The sequence below is a fragment of the Podarcis raffonei genome, chromosome 9 (assembly GCF_027172205.1).
Source record: "Podarcis raffonei isolate rPodRaf1 chromosome 9, rPodRaf1.pri, whole genome shotgun sequence".
In the NCBI taxonomy this organism is placed as follows: Eukaryota; Metazoa; Chordata; class Lepidosauria; order Squamata; family Lacertidae; genus Podarcis; species Podarcis raffonei.
The window spans coordinates 59,216,383-59,236,329 of record NC_070610.1 but is presented as its reverse complement, the minus strand read 5'-3'; the positions used below and the strand labels follow the sequence as shown (position 1 = coordinate 59,236,329).

Genomic DNA, 19,947 nt, shown 5'->3' with positions numbered 1-19,947 from the left:
TGCCAATCAGAAGGTTGGCGGTTCGAATCCCCGCAACGGGGTGAGCTCCCATTGCTCGGCCCCTGCTCCTGCCAACCTAGCAGTTTGAAAGCACATCAAAGTGCAAGTAGATAAATAGGTACCGCTCCGGCAGGAAGGTAAATGGCATTTCCGTGCACTGCTCTAGTTTGCCAGAAGCGGCTTAGTTGTACCCCAGCTCCCTTGGCCAATAAAGCGAGATGAGCGCCGCAACCCCAGAGTCGGTCACGACTGGACCTAATGGTCAGGGGTCCCTTTACCTTTACCTATGAAGTTATCCAACCCCCGAGCCATCTGAAGGCAGTCCTGTATAGGGAATGGTTTTTTAATGTTTAATGTCTTATTATGTTTTCATTGTATATTGGAAGCTGCCCGGAGTGGCTGGGGCAACCCAGTCAGATGTGTGGGGTATAAATAGTAAAATTATCATTATGGAATGGACGTCCTTATTTTCATTGGAGAAATGTTGGAGGGTATGCATTCAGCCCAGGCCTGAGGTTCCCCACCCCTGTTGTAAACCACAAGGAAAATATCATTATAGGTGTTGCACGGAAAACAAGTTACAAACTACTAAAGGGATGTTATTGAATTTCTGTGTCATTTGCATATTTGTTGTACATCACCCTGAGCTCCCTTGAAGGAAGAACAATTTATAAATATTCTAAATAAATAAAATATGCGTTTGTAACTGAGTATGTGTTCACCCTGAAGCCATAGCACATCAGGTTATGCCCTGAATTAAAATATAAAATACCATATTTCCATTGCAGTCTTGAATTATCACACATTTCCCAACAGTTAACTTTTCTAGAGGCAATCAGAGGCAATATAACTTGAGCAAAACTGGGTGCAAACCAGCAATGGGCAGCAGGGTGGCGCTCTAGTCAGGGTAGATTCCCTCCCCAACCCTTTTGAGGAGGTAGAGCATATGTTCTGCATGCAGAAAATCCCAAATTCAATCCCTGTCATCTCTCATTAAAAGGGATCTGGTTGTGGCTGATGGGAAAGATGTGGAGATGCCCTGGAGCTGCTGCCCACAGAGTAGACAATATTGAGCTAAATGGACAGTCTGACCAGGAATAAGGCAGCTTCCACCCAACAGCAAAAGCCAGTGCAGACCGCCAGCCATATGCCCCATTAACATGTAGCAACATTGCTCCACAGATTTGTGTAAAATGAATAAATAACAGGGCTAAATAAATCTCACGGCTATACCAGTCACCAGTGACAGGTACCTTCTGTAGGAGATGGCTTGGAATTGCCTTTGGACACAGATTTTTCACAAGGGTGAAAAATCAGCTGCTGTACAACAGCAGGACATATTGTGGAGAAGCTGGACTCGGTGATCTTGCTGCTGTTTGACATTCCATGCAGAGAAAAGATGTCTTCAGCAGACATGCACTGAAACAAAATGAGAAACTTGGGTTAGCTTGAGAAAGGAAATAGCAGAGATGTTGGGAAAGGAGAGCGGTCTGGCTCTGATGCTTCACAGTTTTGAGGCAAAACTAGGGTGTCATTGACTGGATAAAGTGAGATGGTCATCTGGGGATGAGCAGATCTATGTGGATAGTCACTTGGGGCAAAAAATAATAATAATTGTAGGGGGATTAAACTGACCTGCATAGATGTCACCCCTAGACCAGCCTTACCTCTGAAAGTTAACCTTAAGAACCTTAAGCCTAAGAAATGCTTTGGTCATCATTTTAGTTTCAGTGCATCTCTGGTTTGAAAGACTCACTTCACCTGATGAAGACCAACACTTTTCCATTTTTAGACATGATCTCTCTCTCACACACACACACACACACAGAGAGAGAGAGACATTTTTATTAATTTTTTAACAGTTCCAACAGTCATACAACATATCTTCACATCTTTAAAATATTTTTGACTTCTGTCAACACCTCTGATGATTTTCTGTTCTTTATCACTTATTCTGCATTTCCTAATTTCCTATTACATTTAATTATCCTTAACTAATAATTCTTTTCGTAGTCTTTCTTGCAACATTTCAAATAATCCACCTTACAAAACTTCTTGCAGTCCTACTAACGTAATCTGTTCATCACACAATTACTTTTCAAATAGTTCATATATTTACTCCAGTCTTCTAAGAATCTCAGATCCTGCAGGTTTTGAATCCTTCCTGTTAATTTATCTAATTCTGCATTTTTAGACGTGATCTCATTTCCCCATCCTGCACAACAGACTTTGGAAAATCCACACCTAGATTTGTTGCTGTTATTTACCAGAAATGAGGGCAAAAAGCTGCCGTTGGAATTTGAGCACTTTATGTCAATAAGCCCTTCAAACATTTCTTATCCTGGTGTCACAGTTTCACTGAGACAATTATGAAGCAATGCATCAGTGCTATTTACAGGAAGTAAAACAGAATTGTTAATACTCTTGACAGCTTTTGTTGTGAAGTTTTGCATGAACAGACAAAGACTCCCCGTAAAACCAGAATCTTAACAAATTAATTACAATGAAATCCCTAAGCATATTAAGTATATTTTCAAGGCTTCCAAGCTGCAATTATTTAATCTTCAAAACAGGTTTAATGGCTTGGAAAAGTCTAGGGAGGTCATTTCAAGTGCTTTAGTTACCATGGTTCTAATGTTAAAGGGAACATGAAAGTGCCGTTTCTTAAATTCCAGCAGTGCAATCATATACATGTCTACTCTGTTAGTAAGTCCCACTGAGCTCAGCGGGGCTTGCTCCCATATAAGTGTGCATAAGATAGTCCTATCAGCAATTTTTAGGGATGTCAAACAGCATTCACTCATGCACAAGAAGGAGGTATCAGTAGACTCAGGATAATTCCAAGGTTTGCAAATGGTTAAAAAAAGGGGGGCTCAGCCTAGAATACCTGAAGGAGCGTCTCCACCCCCATTGTTCAGCCGGGACACTGAGGTCCAGCTCCAAGCGCCTTCTGGAGGTTCCCTCCCTGCGAGAAGTGAGGTTACGGGGAACCAGACAGAGGGCCTTCTCGGTAGTGGCACCCGTCCTGTGGAACGCCCTCCCATCAGATATCAAGGAAATAAACAACTATCTGACTTTTGGAAGACATCTGAAGACAGCCCTGTTTAGGGAAGTTTTTAATGTTTGATGTTTTATTGCTTTATTATTATTAATATTAATATTTTGTTGGGAGCCACCCAGAGTGGCTGGGGAAACCCAGCCAGATGGGCAGGGTATAAATAATTTATTATTATTATTATTATTATTATTATTATTATTATTATTATTATTGGAGTTGTAGGGGCTCTGCAAAAATAACCCTGTAAGAGTGCAATGGCACAGAGTGCTGACAATTGACAGATTGTGGAAGGAGGGGTGGAGTTGCCTGAAAAGGAAGAAAGAAATGGCCTTGACTTGCCACTCATCTCAAAACTCCTTCCTTCCTTCCTTCCTTCCTTCCTTCTCTCTCTCTCTCTCTCTCTCTCTCTCTCTCTCTCTCTCCTCATTTTCACTGTTCACACTCTCCTCCTCATTCTCTGTCATTTCCCCCTTTCCTTTTTTTGCTTTCTGTTGGAAAAAGCTCCCAGGCAGTGGTATTTATGGACTGGGGTGCATCATGGGGTGTGCCTGCTTGCGTAGATAAGAGGGGGGGAATTGAATACAGTGGTACCTCAGGTTACAGACGCTTCAGGTTACAGACTCCGCTAACCCAGAAATAGTACTTCAGGTTAAGAACTTTGCTTCAGGATGAGAACAGAAATCGTGCGGCGGCAGCAGGAGGCCCCATTAGCTAAAGTGGTACCTCAGGTTAAGGACAGTTTCAGGTTAAGAACGGACCTCCAGAATGAATAAAGTTCTTAACCCGAGGTACCACTGTATTGCAGGGTAGCGGCATCAAAACTCTGGAATGGCCTTTCTGAGAAAACCCATTTTGCACCCTCTTTTCTATTTTTAGATGTTTCATTTTAGAAAGCTTTTAACGTATAATGGTCCACTGATTTAAAACAATAAGCTGTCTTCGTTGCTGCTATTTAAGTGTCCTGTTCTATTGTCTTAGCTTTTTATGGCTTTGACCTATAAAGCCAATACGTCAAGGTCTGCCTCTCCTCACAAGAACCAACACAGTCCCTGTGTGCCCCCTTCCAAGAGTGGGCCTTTTCAGTAGGGGCTCCCCATTTATGGAAAACTCTCCCCGGGGAGGCATACCTGACACCATCACTGTCTGTTTTTAGGTTCCAGTAAAAACATTCTTATTCACACAGACCTCTGGAATTTAATTCTGAACACATTATTTAGTAGGGTGGGGTTGAGACGGTTTCTCTCTTTTTCGCATATTATTGTATTTTAGATTGTTTTTCATTCTTGCTTTTATATCTGCTTTTAATCTTTGGGTGTGTTTTTTTAAAAGTTGCTCTGAGCTCATTTTTTTGAAATAAGCAATATATTTAAAACAATAAATAAAATAAAGGAACAAGAAACAAAAAAGCAACTGAACAATACCGATTCTCTGGTTTCAAATGATTTATTACATAGTTTTAAATTATGCCGCTGTAAGCTACCCCAAGCATTTTGCAGAAAGGTGGGGGAGAATATTAAAGAATGAGATAGAAATAAAGAAAATGATTGTAGTGATATATGGTTTTTCTCTATTAACTACTTTTGGTATGTTTATACAGAAAAGTGGGATAAAAATGAATAGCAATAATAATGTCACCTTGGAGAAAGGGGGGATGCAAATAAGATTTTTTAAATAAAATATGATTAGAAATAACTCTAATTGCATCTATGAAGTATTCCTTTGTTTAGCAAAACTTGGATATTTATATACTCAAAGGCATCTTTAGGTTTGCATGAAAGTATCTCTCTCTCTCTCTCTCTCTCTCTCTCTCACACACACACACACACACACTATATATATATATATATATATATATATATATATATATATATGAGAGAGAGAGAACTATTATCATGTCCCTGGACTGTGTCAAAGTCTTTGTTCAATGTTTCAGCCCAATTAAAAGGTAAAGGGACCCCTGACCATTAGGTCCAGTCGTGGCCAACTCTGGGGTTGCAGCGCTCATCTCGCTTTATTGGCCGAGGGAGCCGGCGTACAGCTTCCGGGTCATGTGGCCAGCATGACTAAGCCGCTTCTGGCGAACCAGAGCAGCGCACGGAAACGCCGTTTACCTTCCCCCCGGAGTGGTACCTATTTATCTACTTGCACTTTGATGTGCTTTCAAACTGCTAGGTGGGCAGGCGCAAGGACCGAGCAAAGGGAGCTCACCCCATCGCGGGTATTCAAACCGCCGACCTTCTGATCGGCAAGCCCCAGGCTCAGTGGTTTAGCCCACAGTGCCACCCACGTCCCTCTTCAGCCCAATTACAGTGCCACCTACGTCCCTCTTCAGCCCAGTTACACTGCCCTGTTACCAATGAGCCAATATCAGATTTGCATACTTTCATTGATGCGTTTATGATATGCTTAAGTGTATCATCTGCTTAACAGCATCAGCGATAAAACTGAGGTTCTACTGTCAGTTTTATCTCTGATTTCAATCTTTCATTCCCTCCCCCCCATTTTTTGTATTTTCTTTTTATTGTGACTATTATTATTATTTATTTCCATTTTATTGCAATGAGTAGTCCTGATAATAATTCTTTCGAAGGATGGCACAGAAGTCAATAAAAAAGTCAGTAAAAAAAGCTAATCGAAACAAAGTTGCAGCAGATATCATAAGAGCTGAGGATTCTTTCCCCAGGAGAAAAAGTGGCCCATATGTGCTCCTTTGCAGAAGGCAGCCCTCTATTTAGGTGGAGTCCTCAGTTTGAAAGGCTGTCTGGCCCAAATCTAGTTTAATGCTAGAGAACCAAAAGCAAGGTAAGGCGGCTGGTGGTATTCCATGCATAATTTTATTTACTCCTGTCATGTCACCACACTGAGGTCCAGCGCCGAGGGCCTTCTGGAGGTTCCCTCACTGCGAGAAGCCAAGTTACAGGGAACCAGGCAGAGGGCCTTCTCGGTAGTGGTGCCTGCCCTGTGGAACACCCTCCCACCATATGTCAACGAAATAAACAACTATCTGACGTTTAGAAGACATCTGAAGGCAGCCCTGTTTAGGGAAGTTTTTAATGACTGATGTTTTAATGTAATTTATATCTTTTGTTGGAAGCCGTCCAGAGTGATGGGCAGGGTATAAATAAATTATTATTATTATTATTATTATTATTATTATTATTATTATTATTATATCTTACTCACATCCCCTCTAAACTAAAAAATCCCAAATGCGGCTACCTTTCCTCACAGGGAAGTCCTCCCACCCCCTTGAACTTTTCTGTTTCTCTTTTCTGTACCTTTTCCAAGCTTGGTCAACACATGCAAGGGAATAAGGTGGTAGAATGACTGGACAACTTGAGGCTGCAAGTAGTGGATTCTACACATTACAAATCATTTCCTACAAATAGGAAACCAGCACAATAAGGAGACAACCAATCTACAGTCTCGCTCTCTCTCTCTCTCAATCTCTCTCTCTCTCTCTCTCTCTCTCTCTCTCTCTCTCTCTCTCTCAGTTTCGCTTGCAAGGAGTTTGCTGTATGGGCAAGCACTGAGAACTGACAACTCCCCACTTGCAACCTGCCATTCTAGCACACCCTTCTGCTGCACCAAGCCTATGAAAGTCACTAGGTCACAAAAGGCTGATTATCCTGCCTGCTCCCAGACATTTGCCTCCTGAAGATCTGGCCTTTTTCCACCTGTTGGCAATTCCTGCTCAACCAGTGACCAGATGGGTGGATGTTTATATGAAGGAACTGGTAACTGGTTCTCAAAGGAATTTTTGCTTACGGATTGCAACACAGCAACATTTCCCAATATGTCTGCTCAGACGTCATCCACCCTTCCCACCTTCTTTCTTTGCTATGCCTGTGTGTGTGTGTGTGTGCGTGTGTGTGTGTGTGTGTGTGTGTGTGTGTAACAAGCCTTGTATTTGAATTGCTATGATCAGTCAGCATCCCATAGGGTGCCACAACTTACCATGTCAAGTGTTTTTAAGTGTGTTGTATAGCCTGATAGAAAAGCTATGGTTTACAATTTAGATTAACAGAGTTCCCTGTGAAGAGGGACTGGCTGTTAATTCCTTTGTAGCTCTGTGAAGGGAATGGGGTTCTCCTCATCAAACTACAGCTCCCAGAATTCTTTGGGGGGTATCGTGCTGCTTTAAAGGTGTGCAGACACTGGCTTTAGTCGGAACCATTTTTCTCTTCCTTCCCTTGCCACCACGTCTACAACCAGTTGTAGAATAGCTGTCGCTTCATCCTTCAGAATTATAAATCCCCACTTGCATGGTTAGGAAATAATAGCAACATTTATTTGAATATAATACAGTGGTACCTCGGGTTAAGTACTTAATTCGTTCTGGAGGTCTATTCTTAACCTGAAACTGTTCTTAACCTGAAGCACCACTTTAGCTAATGGGGACTCCTGCTGCCGCCACACTGCCAGAGCACGATTTCTGTTCTCATCCTGAAGCAAAGTTCTTAACCCGAGGTACTATTTCTGGGTTAGCAGAGTCTGTAACCTGAAGCATCTGTAACCCGAGGTACCACTGTATTAACATAGCCGTGAACTGGAATTCAGCAGGCTGGTAAAAAGCCTTGAGGCTTACAGATCCTTGAGGCTTACGGTTCCAGCATGGCTATGAGAGTTGTACACATATTCTACCTTGTCAAATGTTTTGAGCAATGGAGTAGGAGAATGCCCAGTCAGCCAAGTATCCATAGTGGTATTATTCTTATATATTTATTTATACTCTGCCTTTCTTGCTGATGGGACTCAACTCAAGGCAGCTTACAGATAAAAACACAGAAAAGTCAATCATTAAAATGCAAGTAGACATGGATAGATTTAAAACTGTGTGCATATATAAAATCTCTTTTAAAACAAAAGTAATAAATACAATAAAAGCAGCATGGAACCAGCTCTTCCCTTAAAAGCCGCAAACTCCCAAGGGAACAATTCCCTCTTGGAACAAGAAAGTCTTCACTCTGCATTAGCCCCTTTCACTTGTCTTTCTTTCTTTCTTTCTTTCTTTCTTTCTTTCTTTCTTTCTTTCTTTCTTTCTATAATTAGGTTTGAATTAGCAGTTGTAGCACTCAAAATGCAATAAGAATTATCCCAAACTAAACAAGATCTTCAGACTAGGTATGCATTTGGAGGTCCAGTCCATGCTATGCCCTAAGCCATGGGTAGGCAAACTAGGGGCCGGATCCGGCCCAATTACCTTCTAAATCTGGCCCACAGACGGTCCAGGAATCAGTGTGATTTCACATGAGTAGAATGTGTCCTTTTATTTAAAATGCATCTCTGGGTTATTTGTGGGGCATAGGAATTCATTTTTTTTTCCTCTCCAAAATATAGTCCAGCCCCCCACAAGGTCTGAGGGGCAGTGGACTGGCCCCCTGCTGAAAAAGTTTGCTGACCTCTGTCCTAAGCACTGGCAACAATCCTTGCTTCGGGAGCATCTGTTGTAGCAACAGTTAAAACCCTTACCTTCTTACACCAAGTTGGACCACTGAGCACAGTATTGTCTATACCAGGGGTGTCAAACTCAAATTCACCGGGGACCGCGCCGCCGCTAGAGGGCAGACGTTCTCTGGCTTGTAGGCTGCCGCGCATGCGCTGAAGAGGCGGCTTTCTTGTGTCAAAAAAAAAGCGAGAATAAAAGGTGAAGGCTGGTGGCCGGCGGCCGGTGGCGGCTACATGGGCCACATGACGAGGTCTGGCGGGCCGGATTCAGCCCGCGGGCCTTATGTTTGACACCCGTGGTCTACACCATAGGTAGGCAAACTAAGGCCCGGGGGCTGGATCCGGCCCAATTGCCTTCTAAATCTGGCCCGCGGACGGTCCAGGAATCAGCGTGTTTTTACATGAGTAGAATGTGTCTTTTTATTTAAAATGTATCTCTGGGTTATTTGTGGAGCCTGCCTGGTGTTTTTACATGAGTAGAATGTGTGCTTTTATTTAAAATGCATCTTTGGGTTATTTGTGGGGCATAGGAATTCATTCATTTTTGCCCCCCAAAATATAGTCCGGTCCCCCACAAGGTCTGAGAGGCAGTGGACAAGCCCCCTGCTTTAAAAGTTTGCTGACCCCTGGTCTACACTGACTGGCAATGGCTCTCCCATTCACAGCCAGACCTGATGATGTCAGGGGCTGAACATGGGCCCTTCTGCATGCAAGACATGTTCTCCACCACTGAGCTACAGTGCCTCCTGTCACTCCACATCCCAACCAACAAGTTTAACATTACCCACTAAAAGTCAGCCCCAACAAGGGACTGTACCGTAACATTCTGTTCCAAGCACGGCACCCAAATGAGATGCACAGAAACTGGCAGTCTTTGTTATTCAAATAAAACTGTGCCCACAAAGAAACGGAACACAGGTCTGAAAGCAAACTTAAAGATGTTGAATAAATGCATATTGGGTAGGTCTGCAAGTCACAGTAAGCAAAACTATGGCTTTGCAAAAGCAGGTGGGCTCTCAAGAAGAAGATCATACCCAGTTTGCTCCTCCAAAGCCCTTTTAACTCAGTGCAGCAACTAAGCCAAGGTTTAGCTTGTCCCAACCTGGAATTGTGGTGAAGCTCTCCCCTCATTAATCACAAGCTGCAGCCAAGAACAAACCTTGGCTTTGCTGCTGTGCTGCCCTGAGATAAAGGACCAGGGGAAGAGCAGCTCCAATCTCCTCCTTGAGAGCCCACATGTTTGCATGTGGATGATAAAACCATGGTTTTGCTTAGTACAGGTGTGGGGAACCTTTGACCCTCCAAATATGGTGGAACTACAACTCCCAGCAGCCCTGGCAAGCATGGCCAGAGACAATGAGAGTTGTAGTTTTAGTAACATTTGCAAAGCCAAAGTTTCCCCACCGCATTGTGCAGTACATGTTTGTTTTTAGGATATGTTCCTTCAATGCTCAATTTCACTTTGCAAAGCCATCCAAGTTGGCTGGCCATCACTGCCTCTTCTGGGAGTGAATTCTGTAGTTCGGCTACACAATGTGTGAATAAGTACTTTCTTTCCAGCATTCAGCTTCACTGGATGTCGCTGAGTTCCAGGATTATGAGAGACGGAGAAAATCATTTCTCTGTCCACTTTGTCCATGCCTAATGGTACACACGTTGACCATTTTGCCACTTACTTGCCTTTTCTCTAAACTAAAAAAGTCCCCAATGCTGTCATCTTTCCTCATAGTAGAGTTTCTCCATCCCAGCGATAATTCTGGTTGCCCTTTTCTGATTTTTTCCCCCAACTCCACAATATCTTTTTTTTGAGATGAGGTAACCAGAACGTAGGGGTGGCGCTGTGGGTTAAACCACAGAGCCTAGGACTTGCCAATCAGAAGGTCGGTGGTTCGAATCCCCATGACGGGGTGAGCTCCCGTTGTTCGGTCCCTGCTCCTGACAACCTAGCAGTTCGAAAGCACGTCAAAGTGCAAGTAGATAAATAGGTACCGCTCCGGCAGGAAGGTAAACGGCGTTTCCGTGCACTGCTCTGGTTCGCCAGAAGCGGCTTCGTCATGCTGGTCACATGACCCGGAAGCTGTACGCCGGCTCCCTCGGCCAATAAAGTGAGATGAGCGCCGCAACCCCAGAGTCGGTCACGACTGGACCTAATGGTCAGGGGCCCCTTTACCCTTTAACCAAAACGTATTGCAAAAGCGCACGGCTCACATAACTGTATAACAGCATCATTATATCAGCAGTTTTATCTCCAATTCTTTCCCCAATTATCCCTATCATGGAATTCACCTTTCTCACACCTGCCACACACTGGGTCCACATCTTTATTGAGCTACCTACTGGCATAGCTTCCCACTATGTTTCCCAGGAACTAGTATTCACAGATAGACTGCCCATGATCCTGGAGGAACTACATCATTGTCAAGGGTCCTAGCCTTATCCTGAATAAATTTGCCTAATTTCCTTGAAAACTGTTGGAGTTGGACTATAGCACCTTGTCGTACCTTAAAGACATATGGCTTTTGTAGACTAGAGTCAGACGGCTTGGGTATAAATAATAAAATTATTACTCTTCTTTCTTCAGATGCATGAATGTGTGGTAATTTGAGAAGTAAATGGTTGTACCTGGGTGAGAGAGCAGAGAGAGCAGAGCGAACCCAAATGAAAACATTCTTGGCCATGGCAATTATGCTGTGTGCATCAGAAGCTGCCTTTCGCCTACTCAGACTATTAGGCCATTAACTCAATCCCATCCACACTGACTAAGGGTTTCAGGCAGAGATTTCCCCAGCCCTACCTGGCGATGCAGTGAACTGAACTTGGGACTTTCTGCATAGAAACATAAAGTTGGAAGGGACCCCAAGGACCATGTAGTCCAGCCCCCAGCTCTCCCATATAAAACTCCAACTGCAACCTTGACGCTATCAGCACCACGCTCAAACCATCGACGGACGAATTTTCGAAAACGCACACAATCAATGAGTTAAAAGGCGATGATCAGAATTATGTGGAAAAAACCGCAAGTTGCAGCCCTCCCCCGCGCCCCGTCCCCGGGCGAGGAGGCTTCAAGTCTCTGCAGAAAGATCCGACCCGGTCCTCCTGTCTCCGCCTCAGTTTCCCCTCTGTAACAACTTGTGGGGAGAATCCAGGAGACGGGGGCGGCGAAGGACTTTGCCGAGGCAGCCTGACCGGGACTGGACTGTACCTGGTTGTAGCGCAGGACGTGCAGGTCCAGCTGTCCGGCCAGCGACTCCTCCAGCCGGTGCGCGGCTCCCATCTTCTGCAGCATTTGCTCGAGCTGCCTGGCCGAGAGGCTCCGGTTGCCCCCGAACAGCGCCAGGACATCCCGGGCGAAGGGCGGCCCCGCCGGCGAGGCTGCTGGCGTCGATCCTTGCGCCCTGGCCGGAGCCAAGCCGGCCAGTGCCAAAGCGAGCGCGGCGGCCAGGAGCGTCCGAGACACGAGAGACATCGCAGACGACGACGCAGCAGCTGCTCTTGGCTCAGCTGCTCAGCAGAAGCGGCACGGAGGGAGCGCGAAGGGTTAAGGTTTCGCCGACGGCGCGCACGCGCCTTGCCTTGCCTTCCCTTGCCGGCGGGAGCCAACGAGGAGGTCCTGTCCGCAGCCTCAGCCTCCCTCGGGCGCACTGCGTCCTGCGCGGCTGTTGGTGGCGGGTCTTCCTTCGTCGCTCCCCTCCCCTCCTGGGCAAGGGCAGGGTTTGGGGCGCTCCCTCGGACCTTTCCTAATCCTGGAGAGCCCGCAGGATCGATGGAAGGGGGGCGGGAGGGCAGGAGCCAAGCCAAAAGAGACGGAGAGGGAAGTTTCTTCCCCAGCAGAAGCGGACGGGACAACGGGACGGCAGAGACGCATTCAGCTCCTCCTGCGTGATAGAGGACAGAACATAGGGGCAGGGAAGGTTGAGAAGGCAGCTGAAATCATACAGGAGTGGAGTTTCCCAGTTTTTGCTAGGAGTTTTTATATAGACACACACACACACAAGGACATGCGCACACACACGTGTACATACACACACACATTGATCCATTAAGAAATTGCTTCTTTAATCCTTCAGCATTGCATTTTATTATATTAAAATTGAATTCCATGGATTTCAGATTGTAAGAGAATGAAATACAGTAAAAGAGGCAACAGCAACACATTTTTAAAAAATCAATATAAATAGTTAGTGCAATAGTTGTACCATCTTACTATCTTCAACCACAACCGCACCCCTCCCCTCTTCTCTCCTTCTGGCTAAACATGCCCATCTCTCTCAACTGTTCCTCATAGGGCTGGGTTTCTTCCAGACCTCCCTCACCATCATGATCTCCCACCTTTGGACCCACTCCTATTTGTCAGTCTTAGTCTTAAAATGTGGGGTCCAGATGTGGCCAGGCCAGTGAAGAATAAAGCAGCAGTGGCGTAGCGTGGGTTGTCAGCACCCGGGGCAAGGCAAGTAATTTGCACCCCTAACCCGTGGATTTGCGCCCCCTAACCCGTGGATTTGCGCCCCCTAACCCTAACCCCCAGATGTTGCGCCCGGTACGGCCGGCCCCCCCCTGCACCCCCCCACGCTACGCCACTGTAAAGCATCACTATTATTGAATTGTCATGCCAGTCAATTCTGTTTGCCCTTGTTCACAGAGAAGGTGCTCAGGTTCCTCGATCAGTTACTGTTTTATGTTTTGTAAACCACTTTGAAGTGCTATTTTTTTTTTTTACAATCAAGCAGGGTATAAATTTAAATAAATAAAGCATGAGATAGGGCCTGTCATGGATGTGACCAGGGAACAAAGGGTCACATTTGAACCCCAAGTCTGAAGTTCCCCACTTCTGCTTTAAACCATTCCTTTATCTCTTCTCTTTCTCATGCAAGCAATTCTAAATCACTGTACTTTCAAGGGGGAAAATTCCAGGCCCGCCACTACCCTTGCTTGCTGAAGCACTAACTGGATGCATAAAAACTTTCCTTTTCAGAAATGTGAAACACACCGAAGAGTTAACAAGGGAGAGGGGGCACAGCATGCGCTTTGCAATTTCAGATGGTAAACAATAGTTTGCTAGGGCTTGGCTGTGGCTCAGAAATGTCAACATCTGAGCATGCAGATATGAGAGATTTGCCCAGGAAAACAGCAGGGTCATTGCTGATCTCGCTGGGGCCGGGTTTATCAACTTTCTAAATAATGTCATTAGGGCATGGATGTGTGGATATTTTGTTTTGCTTTATTCCAGGTGTGCTGATCCCTACAAATTTCACAGCGGCCGTACGCAGCTTATGTCCCAGTTGTCAACATGAGAGATGCCCCCAATCCGTTATTGTTGCACAGTACACACAGCCCCATCTTGGGTAAACAGGCTGTGTCAGCATTCAGAAACTCACCCATGTCGTTTCATGTGCCCACCTTTACAATCATTGTTCTCTGTCATTTTGTTTTAGTGCTAAAGTGAGACACGGTGAGTAAATACGCATAGGATTATGCTGCAGTCGTGCTCTCAAACTATATCATAGAATCGGAAAGTTGGAAGGGACCATGTGGATCATCTGGTTGAAGCCCCCTGCAATGCAAGAATCTTTTGTCCAACATGGGGCTCGAACCCACAACCTTGAGATTAAGAGTCTTGTGCTCTACCAACTAAGCTTCTCGAGACCACTATAGATCACACCCCTTTCCCTGGCAAGGTTTCTGCCTGCCTTGTTAGCAGCTACACAACAGGCAGAAATTCAACAAGGACAGGAGCCGTGCCAGCAAAAGTGACGGTGCATCGTCTAGTATTTATTTTTCCTTATCGAGCTGTTCTTCCTACCAATCAGTTGGGGAAATCCCGCATGCTCCTATATCTCAGGTTACTCAATAGCTTCTCACCTGGAAGGGTCAAACAGAAGCTTGCCACATGCAAGGTATTTACCAAAGGGGAATCCTGAGAATAGCCTCACACATTTGCACATCCTATTGCTCCATTCCGGTAGCCACTACTCTTCCACAAACTATTTGCCCATGCTTGTCTTGTTTCACACCGCCTTTCACAATAAGTTCTCCCACTATCTTGTTTTCATATGCTGGGGTTGGGTTGGGGGGGAAGCAAGCCCTGCTTCTCTGCTTACCTCTTGCTGTCGCTGATTATTTCTGCGGTCCTTCAGAATAGCCAATGCTTCTTGCACAGATAAAGCTTTGAGGAGGGACACAGGTTGCAGTTCAGTCACTGTGCACTGCCAGATAGCCTCGGCCATGTGCAACTGCTCGGGTCAAAAGCCAACCACGGCTGGCCCCTCCCAGCGGTGGTTTTAGCCTTCCTTTCCTCCAAAAGACAGAGCCAAAACAAATTGGGTAGAGAAACAAATTCCTGCCGCCAATTCAGCTGCTCCAGTTCCTCATACTGCAAAGTAAGCAGTACACGTGGATCTGCCTTTCAGCCTCTGTTGGGAAATAGCTAATATTCCTTCTGACTAAGCAGGGATATGGAAAGCATTTCAACACAACACCGGGGACATGCTGTCCTTTATTCCTTGCTTCCCTGAACCTGTCCCTCTATACATAGATAGGTTCCTGTTTCGAGCTGTTCCTGGAGAATGAAGGTGGGGATCAAGGGGTGGAATGGCAGAGCAAGAGGCTTGCCAAAGAACTGGACTACAGAAGTGCTCATTCTTTGAGAGACCAGCTGAGCTGCCAGCAGCTCTGCAAATGCCCTTCTCCCTTGTTTCAATGAGCTGCCCTTAGATCATTCTTGAACCAGTCATTTAAAGGAGAGAATCTGCATGGGGGAAACTGCAGCTGCTGTAGTTTTTGTGAAAAGTATTTGGGTTTAACACATTGGCCAAGAAGCAATGATGCTCCTGCTTCTGGCCTTCCCAGATCCATCTGGCTGATCACTGGTTGGAACCCAGACCCAGCAGGCTCTCCTTATGTCCTTAATCTTTTTCCCCACCTGCCACCCATTGCAACCCACTTACGGGTTCCAGACACAAAGCTTCCTTATATGTCTTTTTGTGCAATGTATAATTCCCCATTCAGCTGTTTCCAGGGCCTAGTGAGTTTGCTGCTGGAAGGCAGAGGGACAGCCTGTGGGGAAAACTATGAAAACAGGCAGATCTCTTGCACTGTAGGACTCATAGGAGTCAACTCCTAGGGGCTGAGGTCCCTTCAGTTCCCCTAATAAAATATTTGAGGGCACTGGGCTCCCACAAAGTTGATGAGCATTGCCATTCAAATGGTGTTTGTGTCTTGCTTCCCCGCAATATTTTATTCAATTTGGCACCCCTGGTAGGACTGATTTTTCTGGACATTATCTTCACAATTCTTGGAAATGATCTGATATGCTATCAGGGCAGAGCCTACCATTGCATGGCGATTTTCAGCCTCATCTCAATCAAGGAAGGAGCACTTTGTATGAATCCAGCTATTGCAGCTGCAAATGGATTGAGCAAGGTTATGGGTTGAGTAGAGCTAGAGAAGTGGTGAAGCAACCTCAGAGACAAATTGGCATGTGCTAAATGCTATACACACCCATTCAGCACAAGGGGTGGATCTGTGACATGCTAGAGACCAGCGGCGTAGCGTGGGTTGTCAGCACCCGGGGCAAGGCAAGTAATTTGCGCCCCCTAACCCGGGGCAAAGCAAGTAATTTGCGCCCCCTAACCCTACAAATCTATGCCTATGAATGATGGTCCCTCTCTCTCTTTCTCATATTCCAATTGATTCCCATTTCCGCCGATCGATCCCCGAAGCTCTCACCCAGCGAAATTCGTGCGTAATTACGCTTCGCCATCCCTAATCCTGCCGCTTCCACCGGGAAATCATGACGGTGCGTTTCTCCTCTCCAAACTTTCCCCGGCCCTTTGCCGGCCGGCGCAGCCCTTTTGGCTACGAGCTCCCCTCCTTCTCTGCCCGCTTCCGACCCCACCTCCCCGTCCAGCCTCCCTACCTCCTGAAAAAAGGCGCCGGCGCCGAGCAGGACACCCCTGCAGCCATCGGAGAGAGGCGGGGCCGAGGGAGGCAAGCCAATGGGCGAGGCGGGGGTAGGTGGCCACGGGGGCGGGCGCTGCCGCAGTCATCGGGTGGGCAAGGTAGGAGCAGGCGGAGGCTGGCCGGCCGCTCTGACAATAGGGGCGGGCCGAGGGCACGAGGCGGCTGGGCCCTCTGGACTCGCGCCCCCCCCAGGTGTTGCGCCCGGTGCGGCCGGCACCCCTGGCACCCCCCACGCTACGCCACTGCTAGAGACCATACCTTTTGTAGTCCTTCCCACTGCCACTCCTGTTGGGGATCATTTCCAGGTGTGCCAAGTAACATGGCATAGGGTTGGCATACACCAGGGATGAGGAACCTGTGGCCTTTCAGATGGAATCCAACTCCCATCAGCCATATCCATCACAGGCAACGATCAGGGATGATGGGAGTTGTGGTCCAACAAAATCCAGAGGCATTGGATTCTTCATTCCTTCCAATGCATGGTACCGAAACGATCCCCTTGCATTGGGGTTGATACCGTTTGTCGCACTTATTCCTGTGCCCTTTAACAGTAACCAAGCATGCAAAAATATAGCTGACGTTACATGCAAGGAGATAAAAAGACAGGAAAAGCTTCACCTCTTGCATTGCTGCACAAGGTTATCAGGATCAGGTTTCATGGTCGCATTGTGCTCACGTCATGCTGCATTAATGAATTGTTGTTGTAAATGGTTTTTAAAAAACCCTCCTTCTTTGGTTGACTAGGTAAACTGAACTGCAACACTGCTGCATACTGGGATACTGTTGACACCGCAGGAACACACCGATTCAGTTATAAATATTTAGACATTGTGGGTCCACTTGTCAACATGTTGGGAGACTGGACTTTGCCACGGTAAGGGAACATGTGAACCCCTCTTATTTTCTGCATATGACTGGGTCATTCAGTAGTCCTTAATAAAAAAAACCACACGCTATTATTTCCCTAACAGATAACTTTCACTATCCCACATTTGGTCAGCAACTGACTCTGAAAGCTGTTTTTGAGTTTCATTAAATAAACAAGGCTATTTGCTGTTTTTAGATGTGCGGCCTGTATTTGCATAATGCTGAAACGTTCAATTCTTCGGCAATTCCAGGGGGAATTATTTTCTCTTTCCAATCCGCTGCAGAATGAAAATCCTTCTCCATTTTGGGGGCTAGCCAAAGTTTAACCTCAAGGATGGATGCTCTCTCTCCTCTCTCCCTAATGGTTAAGTTTGTTTTTAATTAAGCTGTAAGTTATTTGAAAAGGAGAGAATGGCAAATAAGATCTAGGGGGTCATGTAGGTTTAGTCGCCTGTTGCACAAGCAGTTTATATGATCATTCCACTAACCAAAGAGCATTTTAATGATGGCCATGCCCAGCATAAATTATCAGGGGAGTTCCCCTATTCCCGGTGAAGTCTACAGTGAATGTAAACAATGTTTCTTGGGACAAGTGAGACTGGCATTCCACAAGGCTGATTCACTGCTTTCTTGACCAACGTGAGTTTGCCACGAGCAATGTGAGTTTGGGGGTCACCATCAACATCTGGATACTATGGAATGAGCCACTTTGAGTTCACAAATGCAAGATCTATGCACCATCGAAACTAGGGTCTTCTATGGGGAAACCAGTATTTAACATGTGAAGCCACTCTGTTAGTTGGGGCTACCTAAAAAGGTTAATTATAACTCGGGCTTCAATGCTTTGTGGGCCATCGAGGCAAATATTTCTGAGTCTACTGAGATTTAAACCTGTATCATTCCATTACAGTATACAGGCCTAATGTCAGAGCCAGTATTAGGCTTGCCAGAATATTGTCTGCCAGGACTAGAAACAGGAAAGTTGAGATTTCTATGCAGCAGTCCCATGTGACGAGCATTAAGTATTGCACATTTTAACATCTTCCCAGCAGTAAATATGCCCATAGCACTCTCAGGCTCTGCAATGGTCCCATCTAACTAAGCTAGCCAATGAACCCACCTCTTGCTTGCTGAAATAGTGTGTGTGTGTGTGTGTGTGTGTGTGTGTGTGTGTAGGACCCTGGTTCTTCTGTGGCTGGAATGTGAGTTTGTACAAAGGTAAAGAGTCACACCCATTACCCTTCCCACTTTTGCCTCTGGCTGCACCTACCAGAAGTATGCAGACCCCAGAAGGTTGCACCTAAGGGACTATGACCCTCAAGATGAAAAAAGGTTCCTCATAACTTCCTGAATTATGTGTCTGCATTTAGGCATAGTTGCAATGAGTAGAGAATATCAGATTGTGGGAGGCCTCTTTGGGGTGGGGGGCTGATGAATAGATAGCCACATTATCAGAGCAGAGCTCCTAGCTCAGGCCCCTTGATTTATTATTTTGACAGCGCTTGTTGTTTTGTAACTGCCAACTCCAGCATGTGTTCATTACTTCTTCTCCTTTCCTGGCATTGAAAGGCATTTTTGTTTTGCTGGAGTGAGCACTTATTAACCAGAAGCATTTGTGCTAATAGAGGGCTGGATTAGTCTGAAGAATGCTTTGCCACAAGATATTACGGAAAGAAAGGCTTTGAACAGAGGAAAAATACCTGCCAGCTATGTTGCTTCTTGGACTGACACTTGCTCCAACTGAATTGTTCAGAATTTTTTGAGATTTAGAGATAATAATAATAATAATAATTTATTATTTGTACCCCGCCCATCTGGCTGGGTTTCCCCAGCCACTCTGGGCGGCTTCCTTAGAAACCAAAAATACACTAAAATATCACAGATTAAAAACTTCCCTGAACTGGGCTGCCTTAAGATGTCTTCTGAATGTCAGTAATGATGAGTGAGTAAAAATGTTTCAGTGGCCCTGATTTATTTGCTGGCTCTTTTAAAAACAAAAAAAGCAAAAAGCAAATCATGTGCGAGATGATATGTGGATACTGCCATTATATAGCTTAGTCAATAGATGGCAGTGGACTTACTTATATCTGAGCAGAGTCTGGAGTCCATTCTGGTTTTAAGAGAGACAATAGCATCCTTGTCTATGTTCCTGATTTGGTATGTCCTCTTAGTCTTTCACAAATGGCAGCACTGTTAGCAAAATTTATCCAGTTGCATTAGACAGAACTATGAATTAAACATCCAGTCCAATATTTCTTTTTCAGCTTGATGAAAAGTTTAAAAAACCCTACTGTAGAACTACAAAGCTTTCTGTGTAATGGGATTTTTATTATTTTTTTAATAATACAATAAAATAGTGGCTACAGAAAATACAAATAAGTAGAAAATGGAGTCCTCTCTTAAAAGTAATTCTTAGTCCTCGCCAGCCACAGAAGATAGCACCCAGCTCTCACCTGGCATCTTTCCTTTCCCCTTCCAGCCTCTCACCCTGGGAGACCAACATTTCCCTGTCTTTCAACGATGGTCTTCTATCTATCATATACCACCCCTATGAGTATACAATCTCTGGACATTAACAAACGTCCCAGACATAGGACTCCAAAGGAAAAAGAAAC

At 45.4% G+C, this 19,947-nt stretch overlaps 1 protein-coding gene across 2 annotated transcripts in view; it reads right to left on the bottom strand.

The window, feature by feature from the left end:
* SLC39A8 (solute carrier family 39 member 8) overlaps positions 1 to 14,909 on the bottom strand; it is a 32,988-nt gene extending 18,079 nt beyond the window's left edge. Inside the window, exons 1-3 of one of the 2 annotated variants that reach the window (XR_008332281.1) lie at positions 14,605 to 14,909; positions 11,709 to 12,381; positions 1,254 to 1,419 (exon numbers count right to left, since the gene is read on the bottom strand). Coding sequence is in view for 1 of the 2 variants with exons in the window: in XM_053403950.1 (XP_053259925.1) it covers positions 1,254 to 1,419; positions 11,709 to 11,972 (430 nt within the window). In the remaining variant the exon portion in view is untranslated. The remainder of the gene's footprint in view (positions 1 to 1,253; positions 1,420 to 11,708; positions 12,382 to 14,604) is intronic. The other variant, XM_053403950.1, reaches the window with a different exon arrangement.
* Between the last annotated feature and the right edge of the window lie 5,038 nt (positions 14,910 to 19,947).